Below are 21,958 nucleotides of genomic sequence, written 5' to 3'. Positions count from 1 at the left end.
CCTGCTGGGGAAGAAGGGAGGAGTCGGAAGTAAGGGATTGACACCAGGTTGGTCCCCTTCCTCCCCACTTCCAGAGGTGAATCACGCTCTAAATAGAGATATTTTCCAATAAGCTCCTGGAAGCCTTCCCTTTATTACCCCCCTGTGGGAATGTCGGACGTCACATTGGCTGGCTGTGTCAGACAGTGTTAACTCCAAGCCCTAGCCCCTCATCTTGCCAGGCTGGGCAAGCAGATCATTATATTACAATTTATAAATAGAAAATAAAATAAAATAATCAGGTGGGGCTGAGGCACCGGGGCAGAAGAGGCGAAATAGTCCCCGTCAAGGAGTAACCACCATCTCCTCCACCTACCTAAGACCTGGTATCATCTCTTTACGGTTGGAGGTTACCCCTAAACCAGGCAGTCCCGTATCGCCTCCATTTTTCTCCCCATTCTTCCCTCCCTCCCAATCAGCACCGGTTGCTGCCCACATCCCCAGATCTCAGCCCGCACGCCCCTTTTCGGCGGGCGCCTCGAGGTTTCTATGCCTGGAGTGCTCAGCCCAGCAACTCCTCCGCCAAGCGATAGAGGAACCGAGAGTACCAATGCATGCCAGTCGGCTGGACGGCCCCGCCGGGAAGCAGCGCCCCCAGCGCGTGCAGCAGGCGCAAAGGAGCAAACGCGCGGTGTGCCCACTGATGACTCTCCAGAACCGCGTAGCAAGAGGCCAGGACGTCGTTGACCAGCAGCGTCCCGTGCGCTGTGAGCGGCGCGAACACCCCCACGGCTTCCTCCCGCGCCACGCGAGCCACACGCGCCGGCCGAAGGGCGTCCCCGCCGGGCGCCAGCACTGAGTCCCCCGCGCGCAGCCGGCGCGCGAACACCGGTGCAAAATCGCCTGGCGCCGGCGCCGGCCCGCGAGCGGCGAACACCAGGTGCCAGGGCGTGAGCAACAGCTTGCGCGGGGGCCGCTCGGTCTCCACAGCCACGAAGGAGGCCCGGCGCTGCAAGTCCCGGTCCAGAAAGAGCAGCACCGGCGTGGGCACCACCCGGCCCGTCGCGTCTGCCGCCAGCACCCAGTCCCCGCGATGCAGTTCCCTCAGCCCCTTCCGCTCGCCGCTCCGCAGGCGCACTGTGGCATTTCCCGGAAAGCAGCCGCCTGCCCTGACCGCCAGTGAGTTATCTGCAGGGAACAAGCACAGAGAGGATTGCATGAAGACCAGCGGTTCCAGAATGTTGGTACAGATTCTCAAAGATGTGGGTCAAGCCCAGCGCAGACCTCACCAGTCCGGGGACAACATGCAATGACCCGCAATCTGGCCCCGACCTGGGCAGGAATGGAAGGGTGGATTCCAATACTAACGCCCACTTGGTCTCCCCTAGAGTCGCAACAGGGCAGTGCAGCCTCAGTTTCCCAGAGAGAGCCCCCTTTGGGCGGACCTCACCACCCACCCCCTACTGTACCGGCTTTGACCGACACGTGGACGTGGTTGCGGGACTCGTAGTAGACCCAGTCGAAACCGGCTTCCACTGCCAGGCGCGCCAGCAACCCATACTTATTGCGGTCGCGGTCGGACGTGGTGATGTCCAAGGCACGGCCCTCGTAGTGGAGTGAGTCCTGAGCATGGTGGCCGTCCTCATCCCAGCCTTCGGTCACCCGCAGGCGCACTCCGGGCCACATGTTCATCACGGCAATGGCTAGCGCGTTCACCCGCTCCTTACAACGCTGGTGGGGAATAAAGGAGTAGGTCTCCTCACTACAGCCACCACCACCATGGGGGCAAAAGGGACCTGGACGGGAAGGGTCAATTCCTCTGTTTTCCCCGCCCCACTCCACTCCCTCCCAGCTTTTGAGTGTCCTGGAGAAGTGAGAATCTGAATAGGTGTCGCCGCCAATGTGCGCTCCCTTTCCAGAGCATCGTTGGAAAACTGTGGGGTCACCTCTGAGATTGAGAGGGGACGCCTATATCTAGCTCTTTCCCTACTTTTAATGCCCGCCCCTCACCCCTATTCTTTCTGGGACCTCAGCTTAACCTGGGAGAGGGCGGGTGGAAGCTTGGTCAGGGAGGGGTTGAGCAGCCTGGCTCCCGGAGAGGAGCCCCTGTTTGAGCCTGGCCCCCGCCCCAAACCCCGGCTGCCTCCCTCCGCCTGATTCATCTTTTGTTTCGTTGCCTTCCCTGGCACCGGGCATCGCTTCCTTCCTTCCTTCCTCCTCCTCCTTTTGGCCCCTCGCATTAACCCCTTCGTGGAGCGAGTGCCCCCCACAGAGGTGCCCAAGCGGAGCCGTGAGGGATCAAGGCTGCTGGAAAAGGGTTGGGGTGGCGGGGGCTGCGCGAAGTACAATGGCCATTCTCCGGGATGACTTAACCGAGCGAGAATCCCGGGCCGAGGCCGGGGACGCGCCGGGAGAAGCGGACTCAGCAGCTCCATCCACAAAGGCGCTTTTCAGCCGCCCCGGCGCAGAAAGAGGAAAGGGCAGAAAGCCGCGCCCCCAATCCCTGCTCCGGCCTGCCGGGTCCCCTCCCCCAGAGCGGCCAGCTTTCCCAGATCCTGCTAAGGTTCTGCCACCCCTGAGAGCCCCCATCTCTCCCTCTCTCTTCCAGATGCGGTCCAGAAAGGCGTGGGAGAAGCACCTGAGAATAACGGGAGCTGCCTTTGCGCGGATCTGGGGGGCCCCCTGCAGGGTGGGAGTGGAGAGGAGGAAAAGCAGCAGCGGCTGGAAGCCTGCACCCGGGGGAGTGAGACCAAGGTTATCTCGGCCGCTCCAGTCTGGGAGCCGGAGACCTTGGCGCGCACCATAGCATGGACATGGCGGGAGGAGGCGCAGAGTGGGCAACTTCCTTTTCTTCTCCCCCTCTGACCTCTCACCTCGGACTTGGTTTTCTCCTAACTGCCAGAGAGACACTTTCCCCCTAACCTTCTTCCTGAGTCTTCTACACCTCCGCAGGGTTGGGGGGGGGGGGGGGGGGGGGCAGGAAAAGTGGTAACTCCTTCCAACTTTTTGTCGTTTTGTCCCCTAAGGAGGCCCTGAGGCCTTGACCTGCGGGGGCAGCAGCCCAGTGCAGAGCCAAGTCAATGGAGGCCTTTTGCAGCCAGGGTGTGGGAGATAAGCAGGCCGAGGGGGTTCCCAGGCCTGTCAGAACCCTTCCTGGGCCTGTCCCTTGTTTTGCCCTCTTTGCTGCAGGTGGCAGCCAGAGGGAAGGGCCACCATATTCCATGACCCAGGAGGGAAGGAGTATCTCCAATCTCTGGGCAGGAGGAAGGCTTCAGGGCGGGAGCAAGAAGGAATTCTTTCTCCCCTGGACAGGTTTTCCTAACAAAATAACCTGGAAAACTATGGCAATTAATCAGAGGAAATCCGTACCCCTCCCTCTCCCCCCACCTCCCCACTCCATACACAATTAGGTGGTGTAATGGAAAGTGTATAAGACTTAGAATCAGGAGTCCTGAATTCTAGTCCCAACTATGCCACTAATTAGTTTTAAGAATTTGATTAAATCACTTTTCCTCCTGGGACCAGCTCTCAATGTAAAATGGGGGATGAGGGAGGTGGAGGAGGATGGAAGAATGTGACTTTCAAGTTTCTTTCCAGTTCTGACATTTGAGATCACTGGCCAGAGGTGGTCCTTCTCTCCCAAGTCATTGCTCACTTCATCCTAGGTTGGTTAGGTTCTAGTCTGCAGCAGATGCTCAATGCATGGTAGTTGAATTCGTTTTAATTCTTTAATTCCAAGGAAAGCCCCTGAGCTAAGCTGAGCTTGAGGGATGCAGGAGCCCTTTGATTCTCAGGTGTGCCCATCTAGTTTTCCCACTGAAAACTGCTCTTCACCCCAAGACAATCGTTTAGATTCTAGAAAAGCCTTGCCCTGGTTCTAGGATGCCTCCCCCATGCCAAAGACAATTCCTGCTCAGCTCCTCCTCAGGGAGATGGCCTGGTGACCTGACCCTTGGCCACCCCTTTGCCAGCCCCCTTCTGTCTCTTTGGCCCACAGAGCTTTTCCACAATCGGGTCAGGAGACAGGCTAAGGGTAGAGCTTTCTGTCTGCTGCCTAGCTAGCTCCTGGCCCCCAGCTCACCCCAGCCCTTCCTGCCTGGCTTGGTAGCTGACCCCCGGTCCACGCCTCAGCCATTTCCCGTCTCGCCTGCCGCCATCCTCCTTTCCCCGCCCTCACTGTCTCTCCCAGCTTCACTCTCACTAGTCCCTCCTCCCCCTCGCCATCCCAGCCTCTCCTCGTTGGGATCCCTCCTGATCACTCAGTTCAGTCAGCAGGGTTTTTTTCTGTTGGGGGAAGGTCTTTCGGACTGAGGTCTCAATAGATGAAGCCCAGCTCACCCTCCCGGGCTGCTATAGGAGAGCAGAGGAGTTGACAGTGCCCTGGCGCAGGTGAGGAGAGGCCCTCCTTACCTCGGTCATCAGGCGGTCTGCTCCACTGTTCTCCTCATCCTTGAAGATGATGTCGGGGTTGTAGTTGGGCACCAGGTCCCGGAAGCGCTCGGAGCCCCTTGCCACCCTCCCTTCGGCTGGCCCACTGGCGCCCAGGGTCCGCTCAGGCACGCTGGGGACAAATTGCTTGTAGAGCAGCGGCACCAGCTGCTTGCGCACGTAGCGGCGCCGGCCAACCGGCCCCCGGCCCGGACCGCAGCTCTGGGCCGGCAGCGCCAGAAGTGCCAAGCAGCACAGGGGCACCAGACTGGCTGGCAGCGCCATGGATGCAGCAGACTCGGGCCAAAAGGGAACGTTCTTGTCCTCACCAGTTCGCCCGTCAGTTGGGCATTTCCCCAGGCACCAGAGAGCGCAGCAGGCAGAGCTGCCCCCAGAGTGCCCTAGAGCGCTTGTGGCTCTGCGCACCTGGCTGCTGCCAGCTCTGCCTACATGCCCCCGGGGGGTCTGGAACCTGCTAGTGACGGGCCATCATAGCAGGGAAGGGGGGTCGTGGGTGAGTGCCAGCCCAGCTTGGCTCTGCTGCCTGGCTCCAGCGCTGCCAGAACGCCCAGGCTCCGCCTTAAGTGGCCCCTGGCCCCGCCCCCCGCCCTTCTCCCAGGACCGTCCCGCCCCCTCCCACCAGGGCGGGGGCTCCAGTCCGTCACTGCTGGTCCATTTCGTGACTGAAGCAATTAACTGTCCCATCCTGGAAAACAGGCAGGGACCTGCCTAGGAAATTCTAGTAGCGTTACAGTCGTTGGCTGCCTGGATAAAGCATCCTTCCATCTCCAAGCCTAAGCTTGGCACCAAACCATCCTCCTCTGATACTTGAATTGGATCTTTGCTCTCCCAAAGCCTACCCTGGCAGGCCATGTGCTCTGCTATCATCCAGGAGGTATGGGTTCTAGCTTCTGTCCAAGGCCAGCCAAGCCCTTTGGGCATATAACCAACCAGAACCTCCCTTTCTCTGTGGTCCTCCCCAAACCTCCCCTACTTCCATCTTTCCTCACCAGCAGTAACCAGGACTGGAAGGGGTGGGCACCAGAGGACCATTTTCCCTGGTAGCTTTGCAGCCTTCTGCTGGGAGCTTCCTCAGAATCAGGAACAGAGCTCCATAGTTATAGTCTAGTTGAGGACTTCAAACTTTTGTCTCCTCTCTTGTCCTGGCCAAACCCCAACAGCTGCTTCTTTTCAAACGAATAACTTGTCAATTGGAAGCTGGTGGAGGGCAATGGGTACTTAGATTTGTAGTCTCTAACAGGCTAATAACTGCTTCTGTTGACCTTCCATCTAGGCATCTCTCTAGCCTTCTTCCTCTCTGGACCCCCTGGGGCTCTGCCTCTGGCCACTCAGGTCTCATCTCAGAGGCTTTGAGCCTGCAACACTTCACCCACCAATCTACTATCATTTAGAAATCACTTTTTCTCAGAAGCCTTCCCTGATGTCCTGACAACTGCCCATCTCTGTGTTTCCTTGAGAACCAGTAATTAACTGCCATCCATTGTGGTACAATATTAGAATTATCTGCAACCTTTACTAGACAAAACAATTCTTAAGCACAAACTTGTTTATCACGTAGCCCTATAGCTAACTAAGCGCCTGGCCTATAGTAGAGTGCTCAGCAAGTATTGGTGGCATCTACACTTTTTTTGTATTCTATACTCACCCCTCACTCAGCTCTATGGCTAGCACTCACAGCAACTTTGTGCACATTAGAAAAAAGCACCCCTTCCACAAAAGACACCCGACTGCCATTTGCCAGAAAATAGTCATAGTAACTACATACACAGTGACTATGAGGTGAATGGTGCCCCTGAAGTTGTGCAACATACGACCTGCATGACCCTGAGCAGAAACTTTGCCCCTGCCCCCAACATAGCAGCGAGGCGCACATAGCATTCGGGGCACCGAGAGCTGGAAAGATGGAGTTAGGTTCTTCTCTGAGCTGGGGATCAAAAACCTTGTCAGGCCGCCACTTCTTTTACTCTACGTCCAAGAGTCAAGTGAGGGAGGTGTATGTGTGTAGGGAGAGGTTATCCCATTCCTACACCCATGCCCACCTGCCCCCAAGGACTAAGGCACAGAACAAGGCCATGGGCACAAGGAAGAGTCAGGGGACCAACCAGCTTTACACAAGGCTAAGGGAGGAGGAGCTTCCCACTGCCTAATCGTGTGGCCTAACACCAGACCCAAGTCCCCAAAGGCCAGTAAGAATGTAGATGGAGGGCAGGCAAAGGATGGTGTGCAGGACCCGTTTCTCTCAGTTGGTAGACTTAGGACTGCAGGGAGCAAGGCTGTTCAAACAGACACAAAGACTCTTTAAAAAACCAAAGCAAACCCTGGATCAACTTTATTGCTGATAGTTGTGGCCTCTTCCTCCCTATGCCCTCATCTCTCTGGTAGTCCAAAACCCCTCTAGGACAGCACAGTGCTTAGGTTCTGCTGGGCCAGAGGCAAGGGAGACAATCCACCTCCCAAGTCCACCCCGGCCCAGTCCCTCCCCTGTCCCCACCCCACCCTATTGCACATCAAATCATGTAAACATGGCTACGGGCATGGCCCGAAACAGCAGTGAGGCAGACTGATGTGTAAACACGTTTGGGACCAGGAGCCAGACCCAGTCACGCAGCCCCACCCCACACTGGGGCCCATGGTTAAATCTGGAAAAGCGGGGGGGGGGGCCTGGTCCCAAACTCTGGCTCAGATTATGCGACAGTGCAGACGGCTCAGCTCCCCTCTGCCACCCACCCTCTCAGATTCCAGGTCCTGAGGTCCACCCACCCCTCCAGGCCTGGGCAGCAGATGGCAGTGTCCAGTTTTCTCCCTCCCACACCCAGCTGGAGGTCACTGGTGCTGGGTCTTCCTAGATGCCCGGGGGAAACCGGAGACAGGCAATGGCAGTCTGTCCAGCCCTGGAGAAGAGTAGGGGGCAGTCAAAAGTGAGGCATAGGTCCAGTCTTCAGGGATAAGACAACCAAGCCATAGACAGGGTGGATGAGGTACATCACAAACAAAGCAGAGAACATGCCCTCTCCCCTGCCGGGATGACCACTGTTCCAGAGGGCTCCACCTCACAACCACCCCACCAGCCTGTGCCCCCACCCCCTCTCACCAAAGGCCCGGATCAGTTCTGCCCGCACAGCTGCGGTGAAGGTCTTCACCAGACATAGAGTGGTGAGGCCCGCGAAGGCTGCATTGTAGAGGAACACGATGTAGAAATTGCCCAGCCAGTTGAAGCGTCCAAAGTCACCCAGCAGGTCAAAGCGAGTGAGCCCTGAAATACAAAGGCCGGGATGGGAGGTGGGCTCCCCAGCCCCTCCCTGACCCACAGCCCAGCTTTCTGCTGCCTCCTGGTGGCTACATCTCAACACTGCAACTGATCAGTTGGCCTCTCCTATGCATTAATTATTCCTACCTCCCAAGCTCTGTCTCAGGGGCAGTTCAGTCCTGTTGAAGAAAAGCATCAGCAGCTAGGCTTCCTTCAATTTCCCTTCCAGAGTTTGGCATCTTCTCCTCCAATGTGGCCTTTGCTCAGGCTGCAGGTGCCCCGAGGAGCTCCCTGAACCTGCTACTTGTTCCTGGATCAGGAACCTGCAACCTGTTCATCAAGCGTTTTTTTAGTAGACAGGGCAGTGTGGAGGCTAAGAGCTCGGACTCTGAGCTGCTTTGGTTCCAAACTCCACCCCTCACTAACTGTGTGATTTGGGGCAAATTCCTTCAACACCTGTGCCTCAGTTTCCTCAACTATAAAGTAAAGAAAATAATGGGACTGTGAGAATTAAATAAGACAATACACATAAAGCACTATAAGTGCCAGGCACCATTCTAACGCTCAGTGAGCCCTTAATATTATCACCATAAATCAAAAATCTGGGGCCACCCCCCACTTTAAAACAAAATACTCCTACTTGCATCCAATCTAAACAAACTAACTGATGGGCCCACAAGTCTAAATCTTCCTACTAAATCTCCATGGCATAAATACAGATGGTATAGCAGAGAGAGCATGAACTTAAGAACCAAATAGAACTGATGTAAATACTAAATCATTTATAATATATGGATGATGATGTGGGGGTGGCAGGTACCTATGCCACTCCCATACTACCTTCGGGTGAACTAGATACACTTTCGAACATTTTTACCAGGTAATTCTAGATTATAGCTCTAAAAATGGGAGAAGCCCTGAGCATATTATTTGACACCCCAGTGTGTGGGGAAAGCAATGGACTAGGGTTCAGGAGACAAGGGTTCCAGCCTGACTTGGCCTTGCCCCAAACTAGCTGTATAATTCTGGGTAAATCAATTGGCTTTTCTGATTTTTATCTTTAAAATGAGAATGTTTATTAAATGATCCACCCCAGAAGAAGATTTGGGGAAAAGTGGTGCTTCTCCACCAAAAAATGGACGTAAATGGGGGAGGGTGTGGGAGGAAGCAAATGGGAAAGGTATGAGCTTTGAAGCAACACTACTCTACTACTCTGAAGCTCAGCATAGGCAGTTTACAGAGCCTCAGTTTCTCCTTCTGTATAATGGGGATAATACCTCCTCATAGGTTTGTTGTTTGAATTAGAGAGAGCATATATATAAAGTACCTGCTTAGCACCAGTAGGTACTCAAAAAAAGCCAATTCCCTTACCTCCTTTTGCTACTTACCTAGAGTTCGAGAGAAGACAGGAAGTGCTGAGCTCAGGACCAGAAGGCAGACACAGTTCCCAATTATCTGGGTGGGAGTAAGGAAAGGGGAGGTGAGGGCAGGAGCTCCAGCACCTAGTACCCATGCATGTTCCCAGGGGGGCTTCCTCTACCCTCGCCCAGCTACCTGCGTCATGGCTGTGTCGTGCCATCTGGGCCACAGGCCCCGGAAGAGTGGAGAACTGTAGAATCCCACAACCGATGAGACCATCAGGTAACTGCCACTGGGTTAGGGAAGAACTGGCCAGCTCCCAAGGATTAATGCCTCATCTCAAAGGGAACAGACCTCTCCCCTAGCCCTCCTTTCAAATCAAGTCTTTTCCTGCTTTCTGAACCCCAGGTTGGTGAAGACTTGCCCCCTTCCCCATCACCCTCACTGTAGCTCTGCCCAGAGTCCCAGAGGAGACAGATTCAGCAAACAGAGGCAATGATGGATTTCCAGAAGGATACAAGATGAGTACAACCTGAATGACAGCACCAAAGGAGCCCAGCTTGGAGAAGGAGACCTGGCCCAGAGAGGTACCCTGAGAGATGGAGTGGTGTCACTGTGGAGTACTTCCAACCATCAGTACCACCCAGCACTCAACCTTCCCTCTGGCTTCAGCTTCTGCCCCCTCATCCCAGCCTTTCCTAGGCCCCCCCAAAACACATGGTGGGATGCCAACCCAATACCTGCATGCCCCGGGGCATGGCAGCCTCATCAATGAGCAGCTCCAGGATGTGGATGGCCACAATGAGTACAGACAGGCCCTGTGTAAGGCAAGGTCACAAACTCCCATCCCTGCCCCAGCCCACAGCAGTATCCTGAGTTGAAAAGTAGGAGCAGACACCCTGGTCCAACATTTTCAGTTTCCAATTAGCTGTGTGGGATGTCCTCAAGGCTGTTGCTAGCAAGAGAACACCTCTGAGGGCATTATAAGATGTAACTTCCCAAGTGGAAGGACTGCAAAAAGGCTGAACAGAAAAATGTGCCCCTTCCTCCAGACTAATAAGATTTATTCCCAAGTCCAGGATGTGGCAAGTGGGGGGATGGACTGGATTTCAATCCTTATTTTCATCCCAGAGCAAACTTGCATAACTACTCAGTGGCCCTGTGTGGGCTTGAGCAAACTCCTTAACTTCTCTGTTTCTTCATCCACAAAATGGGAATTGATGTGCTCAGCACAAGGCAGGACACAAAGTAGGCACTCAGTGAGAGGTAACTATTATTACTGATGACAACCAGGTCCCTGCATCTCCTCCCTTTTCCCTGAGAAAGCCTAAAGTATTCAAGGGCCTACTGCTCCCCAACCCACCAAGGCTGGAATACCTACCGTCAGTACCAGCAAGAACAGCATGGCCAGGGGGTAGCCCAGGTTCCGCTGCCAGGCGGAAGCCCTCCGCCGCTTCTCTGTGCAGGGATGGGAAGCTGTCAGCAAGGGCCTGGAATGAGGGGCTACTTCCCTTGGGGAAGCCCAGGTATCCCGATCACTACCATCCCACATACCGAGCAGGACCCTCTGTGTCTGCAGAGCCAGGACCTGTCTGTGAACCAGCTCCATGTCCAAAGGCAGCCAGCAGGAGGTGGGATCTGAGGGCAGAGAGGATGGTGCTGCCCCCAAGTCCTGCAGCCCCGGCCCAAGCCACGCCCACCATCCCTGCTGGGAAGGACCACAACTCACTGCAAATCCTGCGGGTCAAGGCTGCCTCCTCAAAGGCTGAGCAGTACAGCTGCTCCTCCAGGTCTTCCAGCAGCTGAGGGTAGGGGAGAAGGAGGGACCAACTGACAGAGGCTCCCGGATTCCAAGGGCCCCAGGAAAACCCTGCTCATCCCAGGGCTCCAGAGTCCCATTCCTTCCCCTAACCCTCATTCACCACCCTGTGGCCAACGACTTCATCCAGTCCCTCCCAACTGCCTTGTGTTCTGCTTTGCATGTCTGGTGACCAGCTCCAGATGATGGGGGTGAAGGATACAGGAGCCAACAAAAGCTGTGGCCCTCTGCAAGGTGTGCAATACACAACCATGGGATTGCTTCATTGTATGGCTCCCGCTTTGCAGGAAGCTTGCCCTGCAGGATCAAAGGGCAAGGAGCACTACATACCCGGGGCTTGACCAGCAGCTTCCCAGTGACCGAGAACATGCGGGCGAGACCTAGTGGAGTACAAACTGTGGGGACAGGAGCCAGTCACCTGCCAGACCCTTCTCTCCACCACTTCCCCTACCCACTCCTCTATTCCCTCTCCTTCCACCCTGGTCGCTCTGGCCCAAGGACCTTATCCATCCCCTCAGACCCGAACACTCACCCAGGAGCAGCAGGACTCCGAGGAAGGAGATGCAGGAGTAGAGGTAGGGGAGGTAGTACTCCCAGAAGTCTAAGGGTCAAAAAAGATGTACGTCAGCTCGTCTCCCTCTTCCTGCTTAGGGAGGGCTCACAGGCCTCAGAGACTAGGGAAGGACACTACACTGAAGCCTACAGGGGTTAGGCAAATAATGCAAATGAGGAAAGCTCAACTGCCTCAGCAGAAGATGGAGTGGCAGGGACTACAGAAAACTGGAGATCCTAAGCCCTACTGAAAAGGCACAGCCGCTACTTGGCCTCAGTCACCAGGGACTAGTGTGGCTGGATCCTCAAACTTGTCAAGCAAATATGGATATTAACCTCTCAACTTTAACATGTCAACAACTGACTCATATACATATATTTTAATCAATGCATGGGCCCCACGGAACACTTCTGCAGGTTGGAATTGCCCTGAAGTCCATCAGTTTGAAACTTCAGTCTAAGGGAGAGGGTCCCAACCTTCTCCACCTTAGAGGGATACTGTTGTTCCAGGCAGGGGGACATTAGCCAACTGAAGAGCCACTCAGCTGGAGCGTGAGGAGGAAGCTGGCCCTCTCACCATAGAGTGACTCCCTGCTGGCCTTGTTCTTGTCCACAATGGCTGATGCCACCCACACTATGCCCAGCACCAGCAGAGTGAGAAGCATCAACATTACCACCGTCTCGTAGACTCGGCCCAGGACACCCTACAGGAGGAGGCAAGAGGTGGAGCGGGGAGGGGTCAGCACCAGGGCAACATGGGGAAGGAAGGAGACATCAGAGATGGCAGGCTGGCTGGGGGAACTAAAGAGCTTTGGATTCAGCAGACAGGGGAGGGCATTTCCCTCTTATTCTAAGTCACTCTGTCCTCCTACCCTACAATCTGGGGCCATTCCCTATACTGGATATTCTTCATTTGCAACTCCCTCCCCAGATTCAGTCCCCACCCTGCTCTGGGAGGTTGACCCCCGAGGTCTGCATCACATAAGCTCTTTGCTTTCTGGCTTCCTGTTCAGCTTGCCCAATGGGAAGGACCAGCAGGAGAGTGGAAGGTAGGAAGAGAGAGAGGTCAGGGTATTTTTTCTGTGTGTCCTCCCACCTTTGGCACCTTGGTTTCGGCAGTGGCTGCAACACTAAGACAAGAGCTCCTCTGCTTGGTGGCTGCACCTCCCCAGCTTCAACTATCAGTGGGTTCCAGAAATGATTTCTTCCCTTCACTCCCATGGGTTTAGATGTGGTAATGACTTCTTGCTGTTGCTAGCACCTCAAACTCCTTGTTGGTCCCCTTAATTCTGACTATACCTCTGCAAATAGTCTGTTCATTGAAATCTCTTCAGGTGAAGCATTTGAGTAGAAATCTGGTTCCCGCCTGGATCAATTGACACATCTCCCACTCACCTTTCTGGAGCCAGCAAAGCCTTCAGACTCAGTGAAGAAGTATGCAAAGGGCATGAGGAAGATGAGGGATAAGTTAGAAAAGAGAAAAACAAGGTTCCAGAGGCCTAGAGCAAAAAAGAAAAAGCAGAGGTGGTCAGTAAGGGGACTGACCTACCTGCTCCCTATCCCCACCCCAAGCTGCAACCAGGAGCCACGCACCATGGATGAGGGAGCCGTTGAGCCACTGGATGTAGTAGTTTCGAGGCAGAGAGAGCAGCACCTCATTGCTGATGATGGAGAAGGGCAGGAGCAGGACAGCACCCAGGGCAACCGCCAGGGTAAAGGTGCACAGTTCGAGCCTGGGCAGAGGAGGTGACAGTGCCCTTGCTTAGGTCAGACACTCACTACTCTATGCCCAAGAAGCCCCATTCGTCCCTATAGGCACCTGTGGCTTCTCCTGGAACCAGCTGTAGCAGTGACAGATCCAGGGAAAGAGCGGTCCAGTTGGGGCTCTACTCACTGCCCCACCCCCTGCCCTAGCCCTTACCTCCAGGGAAGCCTGGGCACATGGGATGGGCACACCTCAGGCATTCACAGGAACCTGGTCACCTGCCATGTCATTTGCCCAGACTGTCCCCAGGAATGTGATCTTCCTGCACATGCCTGTAGGGTGTGCCGGGCATGAAGCCAAGCTATGGGGCCTGGCTTCTCTTCTCTGCTCAGGGATGTGGATTTCTGAGCCTGCCTTCTTCAGCCCGGATAAGAACAGGGTCACCCCATGTGGCTATGCCCTGCATGAAGGCACTACGACAAAGTGGGGAAAAGGAGCAGAAATCCAGCTTCATAGCCAAGGCCTGTGTCCTGGGCTGCAACAGCTGACAAGAAGGGACATTTTGATCTAGGTGGTCCATCAAGGGGGAAGGGTTGCCTTCTTCTAATCTGTTGACCCAGAAAGGTCATCTCTATGTTTTTCTCTATACGTGCTAGTGAATAATAGCAGCCTGGAGCAAGGGTCATCCTGTCAGAATCAAGCATGCCTCACCCTCGGGGGTTCCACCTTCCCCATCCCCTGCTCTGTTTCCATCCATCTGCATCCCGCCCCACTCCCTCCCCAATAGCCACTGGGAAGTGAAGCCAAGCTGGAGCCATTTCCGGTGACTCAGGCCCCAGCCAACAGGACTGTGAGGCTCCCAGAAGCTCCTGGCCTAACCAGGGAGACAGGAACAGCAGCTTCTCCAAATGTCCCCAGGGTGAGGTAAAGCCGGAAGAAGCCAGAAATCAGGTGGGAGCAGAAACTCTCTCTTCACTGTGTGAAAACCCCACTCTCCCTTCAGTTCCATGGGCCTCACTAGATCCCAGCTTCTAAAGGCTACTGGTACCAGCTGCTCAGGCAGTGACACTTACACAATCTTGTTGACTGTGGCATCTTCATCATCCACTACAAGAGAAAGAGGCATGGGGAAGAGGCAGGACATCAGCGGGCAGCTCTGGGAGCCATCTGTGTTGCAGTGTGCCCTCCTAACCCCCTTCCTGCCCCCTGAAAGAAGAGCCTGGCCACAGAGGCAGAGCTGGATAGGAGGCTCTTGGAGAGCTCACACGATGAACCCCACAACCTGTTCTCTGGCCAATGTGGCAGCTTAAAGGTCAGTGGTCCCAGGTGGGAAGAGTATAAGCCAGAAATTCCCCACTTCCCTCCCTCCCCATGATCTCTCCCATTACAGCTTCCTCTTTATAAGCTGAAATTACAAGAAACAACTGGTTTGTGAGGTTGGTTACATCAGTGGCTAGGTGTAGTGAAGGGAAATGAGGGTTGGGGGAGAGAGAGAAAATCCCCAGGGGAATCACACTGAGGATTCTTGGGTGGGGGCTTATGAAACCATCTGGAGGGGAAGAAAGGCTAGAGCCAGGACAAGATGATCTGTACAGGCTGGGGCCAGGAACTGGGGCAAGTGTGTCCGCCCCCTGCCCCCTTCCCCCCAACCACACAATGCCTACAGGAAGGAAAGCTCCAGTCTGAGCACACTAGGCCCTCTATAAAGAGAAAGGCCACTAGCACCAGGCCCTAGGGCCCAGTGGTCAGGGAGGTCACTGGTCCTGGGTGTGTAGCAGTAGGAGAGGAGATGGCAGAGCTTGTGCCTGTGATAATATGCACCCTGCAGTTGCGTACTTTAGGTTCACAGAGGGTTTTCACATTAACCATCTCCTTCGGTCCACACAGTGATAATGGACTAAGCAGAGACTATTAGGCCCATTTGTAGAGGATGAAACTGAGGGTCAGAAAAGTTACATGACTTGCCCAGAGGCTTTATTAGTTCCATTTATTAGATACTTCCTTCTAGACTTTCCACTAGACCACCTTGTCCCTGCCTCTGCAGGTTGGGAGGAAGAGGCAAAGTCTCCAGAACAGCCACCTCTCCTTTCCCAGAAGGCACCACAGGCCCATTCTCCTGAGGCTGGCCCCATGGCAACGGGAACGCTGGCAAAGGGAAGGCAGGAGGGAGGCAAAGCACAGGTACCTGTGGTGAACTCAGTGGGCTTCTTGAAGCGGGTCAGGGCGATGTGGCAGAGGATGTAGAGTGTCGCAAACAGAAGTGTTGAGATCTGTGGCAGAGTGTGAGCTGGGATGAGAAGCTCTAATCCCCAGCACATTCCATAGCCCCGGGGGCCTCTAATTCCACGGGGTCGCTTCCCCAGAACAAGGCTCCACACTTCCAGGGGTTCCATCTTTCTCCCTAGTACCTCCTTCTGGTCAGGGCCTCAGGGGCCTCTAAGAAGCACCAGACAGGGGCTGTCCTGTGCACCTGAGGAAACAGCACCCTGTCCAAATCTAAGGGGCTTTTCCTGGGAGAAAATGGCTTCAGTCAAACCCTGGGTAGTAAATGGTCAGAGAAAACGCCTAGAGACACATACACACCTGAAATGGGCCACGGAACCAGAGGGAATTCACTCTTGGCACATTGTTGGAAAGGAAAACAGATTTGAGGGGAAAAGGAGGATGTCTGCATGGTCCTGGCACTCCACTCCCCCTCCCTCCACTCCCCTGCCCCCAATGCCACCTTGCCTCAAGCTCCAGGAGAGAATCAGTAGGAATCACATTTCTATGCCAAGTCAGAACTTCTAGCCTGTCTTTATTCAGGGACCCTGAAAGATCAGGTCCACTCTGGGCCAAATCAGAGCCTCATTTAATCCTCTGCCCCTAAGAGTAAGCCTTAGTTGGGGCCCAATAGCTACAAATTTCTAGAGCCAGCATAAGCCCCTTTAAAAGCTGTCAATCCCTGGTCCCTACCTCAAGTGACTTCCAATTCCAGGGTCAGGCCTCTCAGGGCCTGTCCGGTGCCCTTGAGTGATTGGACCTCTAGTCCACAGTTACAGTGGGACTTGGCCAGGTTCCTCTGTACATGCATTCATCCCTACCTACCCCAAGTAAGCTACTATTGCTTAGGGGAGGAGCCACCAGTCAGCTAGGCTCCACAACCAGGGCCAGAGAGTCCTGAGAAAAGATGTTATTGCGTTTGAAGTAGGCCAAGAAGGCAGGATCAGTCTCATGGGCCCTCCAGTCTCCAAGAGGAGCCGACCAAACAGGGAATCTGCACACAGCTATCTATACATGGAAGGAAGAAGTTATAGATACCCCAGAAAGCAATGGGTCCAGGACAAAGTCGTAGCTTTTGACATTAGGGAAGCAGAGTAGAATGAGCTACTGAGATTGTAACTGCAGGATTTTCACAGCCTAGTGCTCTGCCCTGGGCTTGCGTAATAGTCAGGAAAGCAGGAGGGCTCAAAAGGTCAGGCTGGAGTTCCACGCAGTTCCAGCAGAGGCTAAGTCATTCTCTAGAGCAGGGGATGGGAGCCAGGTGGGGGAGGCACCAGAAGTCTTCAGGCTGCCCTTGGCCAGCACTGATGTCCTCAGCTAACGGGACTAAAGGATGGGGGAGACATCTAGGAGGCTGCTTCTCTGTCCAAGGTCTCATCCCTCCCTGTTCTCTAGGAATGTGGGCCTCGGGCCCTACACTGTCTCAAGGCATGGGCATGCCGCCACCATATGCCCAACCCCACCACATGGGATTATCCACTAAGGAACACACAAGGCAGGCTTCCTGAGAGCAGATCTGGAGTTCTACACATGGACTGCTATGCTCCCTCTTTTCAGTCCTCACAGACGAGGGCAGACCTAGTTATGTCACGTTCACTTTACTCCTCCTCCAGTCTGAGGCTGCCCAGGGCTGACTAGAGCCTGAGAAAAATGGATGACCCCATCAGTGGGTCCCCCTTCATTAATACTTCTATTTTTCCAAATCTTTCTCTTTTCCTTTCCATTTAGTATTTGCAGGTTAGGGTTACCCTGGGGAGCTCGGGGGGAGGAGACAGAGGAGAAAGATGAGAGTTGAGAGTTCAAAGCAGGCTTGAGGAAGATGTAACTCCCTAGGCTCCACCGGGTGTCCCCGGCCCAGGAGTGAGGAGTCCATTGCTGTGTGGCAGGTTAAGTGTTGCTCTAGGGGCAGTGAGGGAGTCAGGAAGGCAGCCAGGTGCCCTCTGGAGCACGGGGGGAACAGCTCACTGAGGAAATCCCTGAATGGCTGGGAAGCTAGGAACCTCAGTTTCTAACAAACACCAATGGGAGAGGGAAGTGGGAGGGGGAAAGGGGAGTAGAAGGGGAAACCTTAGTTCTGCATCCTTACACAGTAGAATCCACCCCAGCAAGAGTCCTTTCTTCCAAAGTGGAAGACCCACCAAAGTTCCCCGTTATCTCCCCTTCATCAAGCATCAGTTGGGCTTGCGGGGTAAATGCGAATAAGCCCCCCACCAATCAAACCCAGCCCTCTGGGGCTATCCGACTAAGATCGGCAGGCTCACCAGACTCTCAGACACACGAGGACTCACGCCCAGAACACCGGCGGGGTGGGGGACCCGGGGGAGGCGGGGGGAGGGGCGTGTGGAGGGGAGGAACGGAAACCGACCGGCTTTGTTTATCGCGCAGCTACCCAGCTGATCCGGTCTAGGGGTTCGCCCGCCGGGGCACCGGTCCTTCTGTCGGGCCGGGCCCCCTCTTCGCTCGCCCCTGGTCCGAGCAGGGTCTGACGGCGCTCTGAGCCCAGGCGGTCGCACTCCGACCCGAACTTCTCCCTCTCTCGCGACGCCGGGGCTTCTCCCCCCAAGGTCCTACCCTTCCTGCCCGGGTCCCGCACTCACAATGCACTCGCGGACCCTCTCGTGGAACAGCTGCTCACGCACGGATAGCACTTCGTAGTCAGCTGCTTCCATACTCTGCTCAGCATGACTGAGGCGGGGGTGTCTCCGGGCCCGGGGAGGACGAGCGGGGAAGAAGCCGCCGCCGCCAAGCACCCGGACCCGGCCAAGAAGCCTCTCCTCGCCGCCTGCGACGGAAACTCGGGGTAATATGGGGCTCAGATTCAGTCGTCGGACGCTCCGCCCTTAAAGGGGCAGGCACCAGCGCGCCTTGTTTTAAAGGGCCCAGCCCCCCCCCCCTTCTGCTCCCGCCCCTTTAAGGTCGGGCCTCAGTCCTGTTTCAATCCAAACACCCGCCGCCAGGCTCGCAGCCAGGAAGCGCGGGCCCTGGGTCTATCTTGCCAGAGACCGAGTGACGACACAAGGGATGGGCGGGTTCCTTCCAGAGAGCTGGACTCATTGGCTCCTAGAGAGCTGCCGCTCATCGCTAGAAGAGCGCTGATAGGTTCGCCTTGTGGAAGGAGGCGGGATCTTTGGGGCCTACCGGTGCTCTTTCTAAAACTAAGCAACTGTCTCCCTCACCTCCAGCAGTAGAGGAGCGACGACTCGAGCGTTTTAGTAGCGACTAAGATTTTAGTTTGACGGTGGTTAAATTAGCCACTTGGACTAGGGCAGGCAGGGAGGATGCGAGAGCACCATGGGGGTTCTGAACGGTACCGCTGCCCAGTAACCCCAGGCCCGAAGCAGCATTTTCTGAAAGTGTTTTATGTATGGGTTAAAATTAAAGAACCAGGGAAGTGGGAATGTGTGCCTTTAGCTTTAACTCATATATGCTGGGTTCACGGTAGGGGAACCAATATCAGGGCTGATATTAAGTAAGACCTGGTAACAAGCTGACCACCTACTATTTGCCACTCACTTTATAGACTTTATCTCATTTTAACATCGCAATAACCCTTCAGGGAAGGTGTTCTGATTAGCCTTTTAGAGATTAGAAAATGGTGAGAAGTTGTCACATGCCCAAGGTCACACAATTAAGGGAAGCAAGTTACCTTCCTGTGACCTTGGTATGTATATGTACTGTTTGGGAAGCCCCACCTTAGTGAAGCTGAATCCTTCCTTTAAATTGGAGGGACCAGTACAGAGAAACTCAAAAGAAGGGCTGAGTTTTGCAAAGCCCCACTGAAGAATAAGAGCCCAATTCTAAAGGCCTCAACTGGGCCGGCCCAGTGGCCAAGTGGTTAAGTGCCTGCGCTCCCCTTTGGCAGCCCAGTGTTTCGCTGGTTCGGATCCTGGTGCAGACATGGCACTGCTCATCAAGCCATGCTGAGGTGGCATCCCACATGCCACAACTACAAGGACCCACGACTAGAAAAAAAAGGCATATATATATATATATATATATATATACACACATCTATGTACCAGGGGGCTTTGGGGAGAAAAGGGAAAAGTAAAATTTAAAATGAAGAAAGGCCTAAACTACATCCAGTTACTATCTGAGCAAGAATCACAGGCCAGAATTAACAACTGAATTCTGTACCCTTACAACTTCTTGGGGCAAGTTATTTTAACTCTTTTCTGTTTCCCCAGCAATTTGCAGTAGAACCTTAGGAAATAAAAACATATACTTGTATTTATACATTATGTATATGTATATATACATATATACACCTGTCTTTGGTGATAGCAACATATAATGAGAGAACCTGAAGAGCTGATTTCTCACTTAGCAACCAGGCGTGGAGTGAACAGAACTCTAATGGGGAGAGTATGTAGAGACAGTTACAAAGAAGAGAAGATAGCTGGCTGGGTCTTTGGCTCTGCTGCAAGGAAGGGAAAGAGAGCGCAGGGAAGTGGCTTGGGCCTATCGAGTGTGTTTGAGGAATTAACATGAATGGATCAAGGCCCTGCCCTGGAGGAGCTTACAGCTTGTCAGGGAGAAGTGACCCTGGTGCTTAACTCTTCTTCTCCGATCTTTGTTTCAAACCTATGTGCTTTAATGATCTTATTAAAACACAAATTGGATCTTGTCCCTGCTCAGAACCCCTCAAAAGCAATCCATTTGCACTTAAAAATTCACTTGCCATAGGGGCCGGCCCCATGCCGAGTGGTTAAGTTCACACACTCTGCTTCGGCAGCCCAGGGTTTTGCTGGTTCAGATCCTGGGCACGGACATGGCACTGCTCATCAGGCTGTACTGAGGCGGCGTCCCACATGCCATAACTAGAAGGACCCACAACTAAAAATATACAACTATGTACCGGGGGCTTTGGGGAGAAAAAGGAAAAATAAAATCTTAAAAAAAAAAAATTCACCTGCCTTGAAGTAAGACTACAAGGTCTTCAGAGGTTGTAAAATGGTGGCCTTTGGGCTGCATTAGACATTCTGTGTTTTGTTTGGCTCTCAGTGTTTTTATCAAATTTGAACAAACTTTTAAAAATCAGGAGATGACAGCTTAAAAATTCGATTTCTGTCTCTTAAATAGAAGATCTGGCAGAGCTGGGCCACAAGGACCTATGGCTCTGTAGATGGGGCAGGATGTGCTCAGGCTTCCACAGACCCTATCACTCTGGTAAGAATGCACACCTCTCCAGTTTTTCCATTTGTGTTGTCAGCCCGGCTGTGCATGTGAGTTTGCAACCTGTGAGCTAGCGCTTCTCTAGCGCTTCAACTTGGCACCATCCTCACCCTGGCATTTGCTCAGTTCCTGGTGAACCCTGCTAAGCTCTTTCCTTCGTCAGGACTCTGCACTTGCTGTTTCTTCGGCCTGGAAGAGCTCTCTCCTTCCCCTCCTTCTTCCCAATTCACTTTTGGTTGGCTTCAGTTTCCTTCGACTTCGAGCTTAAATGCTACCTGCTCAGAGGAGTCTTCCCTCACTACCTTATCTAAAGCAGCCTATTTTTGTCATATTATTTATTACAAGTTGCTATGATTTAATTTGCTTGCATTTGATTGTTTGTCTCCCCCATATAGGCTATTGAAGGGAAAGAACTGTGCTTGTCTTGAACACGCTTATTTCCCTAGCCCTTAGCCTGGTGCATGTAGACACTCAAATATTTGCAAATGTAGTGAGAAAAGATGGCAGGCATTGCTAATAATCAGAAGAGCTGGGTTCTGGTTCTAGTGCTATCATCCTGGGCTATATTGATCTCATTTGCAAAACTAGAAGACCCTTCAAATTGCCTCCAAATCTATGAATCTAACGTTCACAGTCCTTTGCAGTTTACAAAGTGCTATGAGATCACCCGAGTCACGGACTATTACATCTGATTCTTACAACAATTTGTTTACATAGATTCTGCTTAGAGACTTACCGTCATCCAAATGTACCAATCTATACAACTGAAGTGAACTTTAAAAGGTGAAATGTCAATAAACAATTGAACTTAGGACTATATAGGGTAAGATAAGGTCAACCTCAGAACAGAATGAATCTAGACAAATTCCTAGAGAAAGTAGTTATGAGCCGAGCAACAGTCTGATTTATTTGCTCACAAGTCTTTGGGCCCTTGTTTACAAGTAAGCTGGAAGCACAATAACTTTCTTCCCAGTGCCTGTGTTTAGAATTGGTGAAAGCTGCTCTGTTTACTGAATCACCACTCAGGATGCTATCTATACAAAAAGACACTCCACAACCTCTTTTTAAACTTACCAAATCTCCCTTTGTCCAAATCCTATCTACTTCTAAGGCGGAATTCAAATAATGTCTTTTCTTCCATCCTTTCCTGAACAGATTTCCACCTCCTCTAAATTCTCGAAGTAACATCCAGCTGTATATTCAGTGGGCAATGAACAATTAGGCATATGCGTGCTGTCTCATAACATTCATTATCTTGAGCTGTTATTTAAATCTTTTGTACTGTTTAACTTTACCTCCACTTATGGCTTTTCTCCTTTCCCCTCCTCTTCAAGGGTTAGAAATCTGTATTTGGCTTCTAATTCACCCTTTTCTTTTCAACCTCAATACTGAACCCCAGGGCAGTTCTCAC

General features: G+C 53.3%; 2 protein-coding genes across 5 annotated transcripts; both read right to left on the bottom strand.

The window, feature by feature from the left end:
• Nucleotides 1-420: 420 nt before the first annotated feature.
• On the bottom strand, nt 421-4,926 carry DHH (desert hedgehog signaling molecule). The gene is made up of 3 exons (XM_046685930.1): nt 4,390-4,926; nt 1,449-1,710; nt 421-1,167 (listed from the first exon to the last, which is right to left on the bottom strand). Exons 1-3 carry the CDS (start codon nt 4,690-4,692, stop codon nt 542-544), a joined length of 1,191 nt encoding a protein of 396 aa, XP_046541886.1. The 5' UTR covers nt 4,693-4,926; the 3' UTR covers nt 421-541.
• Nucleotides 4,927-6,725: 1,799 nt separating this feature from the next.
• On the bottom strand, nt 6,726-18,204 carry LMBR1L (limb development membrane protein 1 like). Of its 4 annotated transcripts, none has more exons than XM_046683598.1 (17): nt 17,970-18,204; nt 15,296-15,380; nt 14,184-14,217; nt 12,999-13,138; nt 12,801-12,904; nt 11,983-12,109; nt 11,386-11,454; nt 11,184-11,248; nt 10,764-10,836; nt 10,589-10,672; nt 10,416-10,510; nt 9,775-9,852; nt 9,553-9,626; nt 9,230-9,320; nt 9,064-9,130; nt 7,520-7,681; nt 6,726-7,319 (listed from the first exon to the last, which is right to left on the bottom strand). In XM_046683598.1, exons 1-17 carry the CDS (start codon nt 18,039-18,041, stop codon nt 7,252-7,254), a joined length of 1,488 nt encoding a protein of 495 aa, XP_046539554.1. In that variant the 5' UTR covers nt 18,042-18,204; the 3' UTR covers nt 6,726-7,251. The 4 variants fall into 4 exon arrangements, with proteins under 4 accessions (XP_046539554.1, XP_046539527.1, XP_046539535.1 ...); XM_046683571.1 differs by having other exon boundaries at nt 11,184-11,233; XM_046683579.1 differs by having other exon boundaries at nt 10,416-10,492; nt 17,970-18,202.
• Between the last annotated feature and the right edge of the window lie 3,754 nt (nt 18,205-21,958).

Source organism: Equus quagga, chromosome 1 (assembly GCF_021613505.1).
Source record: "Equus quagga isolate Etosha38 chromosome 1, UCLA_HA_Equagga_1.0, whole genome shotgun sequence".
NCBI classification, from domain to species: Eukaryota; Metazoa; Chordata; class Mammalia; order Perissodactyla; family Equidae; genus Equus; species Equus quagga.
This window is presented reverse-complemented; position numbering and strand designations above follow the sequence as displayed.